At 44.3% G+C, this 6,799-nt stretch overlaps 1 protein-coding gene across 1 annotated transcript in view; it reads left to right on the forward strand.

Moving 5' to 3' along the window:
* The window catches only part of LOC116392226 (rho GTPase-activating protein 42-like), a 34,149-nt gene extending 29,116 nt beyond the window's left edge, over positions 1 to 5,033 (forward strand). The window contains exon 4 of the mRNA XM_031863460.1: positions 2,485 to 5,033. Within this exon, the coding sequence (XP_031719320.1) occupies positions 2,485 to 2,589 (105 nt within the window). The 3' untranslated portion in view covers positions 2,590 to 5,033. The remainder of the gene's footprint in view (positions 1 to 2,484) is intronic.
* Positions 5,034 to 6,799: the final 1,766 nt, after the last annotated feature.

The raw sequence follows: 6,799 nt of genomic DNA on the forward strand, positions 1-6,799 counted from the left end.
CCCGAATTATTTCATATTTCATATTTCATCAAATATATTTTTCTTCATAATTTTTTAGAAATTCTTTCCTCTTTTGCGCTTCGTCTTGCACGTGACCTCATCTTAAGTTATAATTAGTGTGAGTAGAGAGTGTCGTCCTATAAGTCATCGAAGACGCACTCTGCAGATTTAGTTCTAATTGACACTTTCTACGCTAGGGCTGTAACTAATTGTTAATTAGTTAATTAATTAATCCCGGTGGGAAGATCAGCCGTGTGTTTGTGCGTGCGTGTGTGTGTGCATCTGCCTGTCCGTCCACGGCTGATCTCGCATACGACTGGACCCATCAGCCAGATATTGTTTTGTGATAATTTATGACTGTGCTCAAAGACCTCTTGTGGTTGTGGTGATTCACAATTTTGTATTGATTGTTTTGTATCGTCATTGACTGCTGACTCCCCACTCCTCTTAACCGCAAGTGATCCCCATGTGCTTCTGTAGCAAAATGCATTTCTGGCTAAAAACAAGCCTTACCCGGTCTGTTGCCGGCCACATTTTGGCCTTTGTCGTCGCTCATCCATCGAAAAGTTTTGTCTCATTTTGAACCAGAGCATCTGCAGATCAATTCCATAACCGATATGGTACGATCTACTAAAGTTAGGCACGACTCAAGAGCCCACTTTTTGTTATATTCGCCGCCATCTTGACCGTACGGGAGCCGGGAGGGACAATTGAGATTCAACTCGCTGAGTGCGCTTTTTCAGTTAGTTATTTTTCTATTAGTCCAATGACTATTCTGTAGTTGTCAAAGTGACAAAAACTAACAATATTAAGTGTGACCAACAGACAATACAACCAGTAATGCAATATAATGTAATACAATGTGTTTCATATCAGTGATATGAAACACATTTTTGGTATTTCTACTTGACAGTTATTGACAGTTATCACAATTAAATTAATCAATGAATCATTTCAGCAGGATTTGACTTTACTCACCTAACACTTTAGTTTTTGGTTCATTTGTTTTCAAATGTATGCCTGATCAAAATGATCAAAATGGAACAAAAAACAGTTTGCTTGTGCACTACTTTTTGCTCAATTCTTGGCCTTCTCTTAATGTACAAATGATCATTATGCAACATTGCACCCTTCAGTGATGGCGCAGAACGATGATTCACGATGTGTGGAATCTCAGTTTAGAGTAAACGTAGTGTACAGCACTAGAGCGAAAATATTTGCAATTGTAAAACAGTGTAACTACCGTAATCGGAATGTGTGAAACGTCTATATTTGAAGGACCACAAAATACCAAGGTGTAATTAAAGTACATTATCACACCAAAGCTAGGAGTTTACACTTCAAGCGCACGACATCCCACAACACTGCATGCGAGATGGAGATGGAGACATTGCGGGCTTCAGAGAGATCGTAGCTTCCCTTTTGAAGCCACTCGTTCTGGTTGGGTGATGGAGCTGACAGGGTTATTTTGGGACAACGAAAATGCGCCGTGATTAATGGCTCAAAAAAAAACTCAATCCCGAGACGGTGTGTGTGTTCGGAGGACTGTAGCAGGGAAGCTGACAGTCCGTCTGAGCCGACACCTCTAAATTAGTGCTGGTATCATAGATGTATTATGGAGCTCAGCCCTTTTAGTTTATCACATGCACTCAGCACACAGAATGACACCTTAAATCAACCAAAGAGCCGTGTCGCTTGTGACGGTGCCTCCCGTAGAGCAGCCCCAGCCGGTCTGATGTCATCTGATCTCAGTGGCTGAAAGCCCATCTTCGGGGGAAATTCAGAAGCACCTTTATAATGGCACCTTTCCCCGAAACCCTCACTCTCAAAGGATTGGGCGCAGACTGTAATTGGCGCAATATATATCCCCTAATCTGTTTCTGTCTGGAATGAGAAGATGGAGGCTCCAGGAGAGACCTTTTTTTTTTCTTTACTCCAGTCAAGAAGGGAGTGGTCACCAACATGTGAGGACGTACCTCAAACATTTAAATTTATTGCAGGGTGCAGTTGCAGAGCTCCCTCGTCTGCTGTGCCGTGTCATAATTCAGCGAGGTCTGACGACGCCGGTGCTTCACAGCTCACAGAAAACGGCTCCATTTTCTTCTGTTGTTGAGGACTCTATCTCTTATCTCTGCCGTGCTCATTCTGGGCACCTCACAGCAGCACATTGTTCATTGTCAAAGGCTTAGGAGATATTAATGGATGTGATCGCTCTACCCTCCACTTGTGTTTGGACTCAATGCATCTGTATTTGACATCGGGCTGGATAATTCTCGGGGCTATAATTTCCTGTGTGTCATACAATTTCTGGCGCACTGGTAAAGCAAGACCATTGTAATAAAACTGAATGACTACTAGATTAAAAAATTGTGATATCTTCCGGGTCCCACAAGTCGTTTTGAATTGTTCAGAAGGTTACAATTAGTCAGATCACATCTCTGTCTGACATTTGTCTGTATTTGTTTTTCTTATTTCTCATTTCAGATTCAGAACGCTGATGATGTGTTGATTACTCCTCTGGAAAAATTTCGAAAGGAGCAAATCGGCGCTGCGAAGGTAAGAGACCGCCGTCGCGGCACGCGCAATTAGCTGCTGAATTGCGGAGGAGAATTCACAATAACTCTGACACCCCCCCCCCACCCCACCACAGTATGTATATCATTAATTGAAAGTCAAATATGACACTGCCAGAAGAAGTGTCATAATTAGAGTGATGGGGGGTATGAACAAAGACATCAGTTTGTGAGTGCTATATTAACAGACTTGTGAGTTCAAAAACATCGTCAGTGTAAGTGTGCAGTCTGCTGTACTCCTGTTCTACGCATTCTTCTAACCTTTCAGCCATATTGGATTGATATCAGTAGGGGTTTCGGCACAGGCCTGCTTGAAGGCGTCGTGGTTCCACAGTGGCTTTGTTGTCGGACTGCAAAGAACAGTGTGGGCTTTTTGCTACAAGCCATGCTTTCATTCCCCGGCCAACGCAAAGGCATAAAATGAAAGCGCAAGCAGCTTGTTTGTGGTCATCTCCCTTGATGAGATCACACATGGTAGAACTCGAGCCCTTTACACAGATCTCCCACTGAGTTTCTGAGTCCACTGCTAACTCCTCGCCCGGACTCTGTGAATCATTTGCACATCTTTGCTCAGAGCCCCCACACCCTGTGAGGGACATTCCAGCCTCAAAGTCTTACTCTTCATCCGTCTTGATTTATTTAACAGGACCTGACAGCCACCGGTCTGCAAAAGTAGTCATTTTTACTGCACTTCTCGGTGCTGAGGTGTGAACATCAATCACTCTCCCTTTTTTTTCTTTTTTTTTACTGCCCCAGACTAAATAACCATTGTCGCTTCATGTCTCAACCATCACATGTATCTACCGTAATGAAACGGCACATTCTGCTGCCATCTCTTTCTCTCACTCCACCATCTCAGCGTTATTGCGCCGACTCTCTATGTTTATAAAATGGTTTCTTAAAAGCCACAGCCCTCGTCACTCCCACTACCTCTTATTTCCTCCGACCACTTCCTCCTAATGGCTCTCCTCCTACGGCCCATCCCCCCACCCCCACCCCCCAGCTGAACATTAGCCCAAACCAGAGTGAGATAAAAGGCAGACATCACGAGTGGCAGAGCAACTTTCCACTGTTCCGAGAATCTGGAGAGATCCGCAGGCTGTCTGACCCTTCCAGTTACTGCGCTTCACGTCTGAGAACGTCAGACGGACGAACGGGGGAGCTCTTGCCTTATTTGGGTATGCAGAGCGAGTAATCCCACTGAGGGTACGTACCAGTGTATCGGCTTCCGAGGAACAAGCACAACACTTCCAGGGCCGTAACACACCAGCAGAGTGACTGCAGCACTGCAGGACATATTAGGCACAGTCTGCTTCACACAAGGAATACAACCACTCAAACTTTGCACAGAGTTTAGCAAATACACGGCAAGGAGGCTCTGGGAAATGAAACAATCGTCACCATCACCACCACCACGTGTGCTGGCTGCCAAACTGCCACGAAAGAACCGCAACGTTTGTGGCACTTTTTGTTTCAGATGTATTTTCAGTTTCAGATGCATTTGTTGTGGGCTGATAGTTGTTGACTTCCCAGGTGAAGAGCGGTGCTTTCAGAACTGAAACAAGGAATGGAAATCTGACCTGGTTTCAGGGTACATCTTCTGTTTGCCGTCACTGCGTCAACACAGCCGGCTCTTTGGTTCATCCACTAAATTGCTAACCCGTAACCCGAACTGATCTCCGGCAATTTGGACCTCAACCTTTGGCCTAAACTCTCACAAAGTAGTGCTCTGCTGATTGTTTTTCCACGGATGGAGGCCTAAAGTTGATCCACACATTTTGTTTGTGTGTGTGTTTATCCGTTTTAAAATAAAAAATAAAAAGACCCCATTGACCCTTTCTCAAGAAAATACCAGGGTTTCTAACTGGTGGGTGGCATTCCTGCTCCCCTTCAAGGGTCTTCAACATTAGGAGCACCATAGGGGTCCCTCTCTGGCTGATGGTGATTAGTGCAAATAGACCCAGATGGGAGTCAGATGGCCACGATAATTTGAGCTGTCTTCGTCCTACAAAGGCTGCACAGACATGACATGATTCTTGCCGAGTTATGGTCTCCAGAGGCAGAAATGACTTTTGCATTCATGCTGTAAAAAAATCCCCAAATATGCACACGGACGGAGTAAAGGGGGTCGATTTTAAGTTGTATGGAGATATGCTCGCCAGCAGTGGGCGACACTAAAACTTTTCAATCATAGAAGTATATTGATATTACTTTGTATATACTTGGGATGTTGTGGTAGGTCAGTAGACGGTCAAGTACCGATTTCATTCAGGTGACTCAAAGCCTTGTCTTCTATCTGTCTCTTGAATTGTGTTGCAAGAAAACTACACTGGAAAACAGGTCTGGGCGATCTAAAAATACATTTTCGGTGGAATTGATTTGTCTTTGGCTGATCATTTCCACAGGTTTCGTGGTGACGATACCATAAGATGGTGCCAAAGAAAGAAACCTTCTAATCTTACACGTGACAGCACTGCGGATGACTCAAGCGTTACGCTGCGGAAACAACAAAAAGCATGAATAAACATATTTCTTTCCATTATTCTCATGCCTGCCCCATCATTTCCCACCGTGCCTTACTCAACACAGCAGAAGCTCCATTAATCTAATGGTGTCACAATCGAATTACTTCTTTTTCTCTCCGATCGCTAGAATTCCACGCGGCAGTCGCGGTAGACCGTGAAAGGTCGGTCTTTACCTGTTTGAAGGCAGCAGCCATCCGCTGCAAATATGTCAGCTTCTTGCCTTCTGCAAAGGCAGTATGTACTGAATGAGCTACTATGCAAACGGCAACATCATACAGCGCTGATTAAAAGTAAAGGGCCTGGACGTATACAAGACTGGAGGGTTTTATCATTATCATTTTGAAATAATGACATCGTTTTACATAATCTTCAAAACAGAGGATTGGTTCTTAAAGACAGCTAATCTCACTGTTGTGTTATTCTCCTTTTCATGGATTCCTGTTTTTACATGTTTTTTTTTTTGAAGGACAGTTTTAATATAATAAGCTTTTATCTATACGATACAGTCTCTGCTACGCACTGCAACTGAACAATGACACTGTGGAATCGTTTTGACAGATGAGCTAACATCAGTCTTATAAAACACATTGTCGTATTTTCTCTCAGTGTTTTCACAGTTCTCTGGTGAGAATGACCACAGGAATGAGCGCTAATGTTTCACGGCTTTGCCTTTTTTTGCTCCTTTCCTGTCAATCTTTTTGTCCGTCAATCGTAGCGAGAATGAGACGCGCAGTCCGCTAATGTAGTCTTCATTCTTCAAAGGCAGCAACTGTTGGTATGGACGCTGAAATGAAACGCATAACGGAACAAAACAAACTCTGATCTGAACATTATTATCAACATCTGGATCTGTTGGAAGATAGCCTCAATGTTGCCATTAGATGACTTCCTGTCACCCTGAACATAGGGGGCAGTGTGAGGGAGCTCCTGAGTCATCACTGACCTGTGATGAAGATATCGTCTTTTTTTCCTCTGTGCAGCTTTGCTCCGACCTTCAGAGATGGTCTTGGATGAAATACAAAGGAACAAAATCTTTGTTCACCAGCAAAGTGTGCATAGTTTACGGAGCTTTTGTGCTTTTATTTGAACTACTTGTACATCATGTGTCAGAGACAGCAGAGGGACTGATAAAGGACTGATAAATATTTATTTTTCAGTCCCAAGCTTTGCAGTTTGCCTCACACATGCGCACCAAATACGAATATTTCTAGACGTCGGGGGCATTTGCTTTTCAATTCCTCAGAAGCAGATGTTTGTAATTATTCCGTGTTACTTCTTGCCGTCTTCGATGCCTCCTCGGGAAGTGTGATCTCAGGTGAGGAGGGAGACACTTTCTTGGCTTTGCAGCAAAGTAGCTGAACTCGGGCCGCAGCCTCGTGTCCTCCCCGCCTCCCCCGCGGCAGCGAGACCAGCTCATGTGTGGCGGAGCATCAAAATAACCCCGGCCATTGCTATTTAATCGCCGTTCTGGACCTCGGCTTCAATTAGCCTTCTCTAACGAGCTCGTACAGATAGGTTTGCAGAGTTCTCCCTTTCATGTCACTGCTCGGAGGATCCATGTGGGGAAATGCGTTGCAGGTGATGTCTCGCTTGCCACTGATGTTCGACGGAAGTGAGGAAGTGTATTGTGGTAGTGTATGGTATCTGGGGCATTTTTCCTCCACACACACACACACACACACACACACACACACACACACA

Source organism: Anarrhichthys ocellatus, unplaced genomic scaffold, assembly GCF_004355925.1.
Source record: "Anarrhichthys ocellatus isolate YVR2014 unplaced genomic scaffold, GSC_Weel_1.0 scaffold29, whole genome shotgun sequence".
NCBI lineage: Eukaryota > Metazoa > Chordata > Actinopteri > Perciformes > Anarhichadidae > Anarrhichthys > Anarrhichthys ocellatus.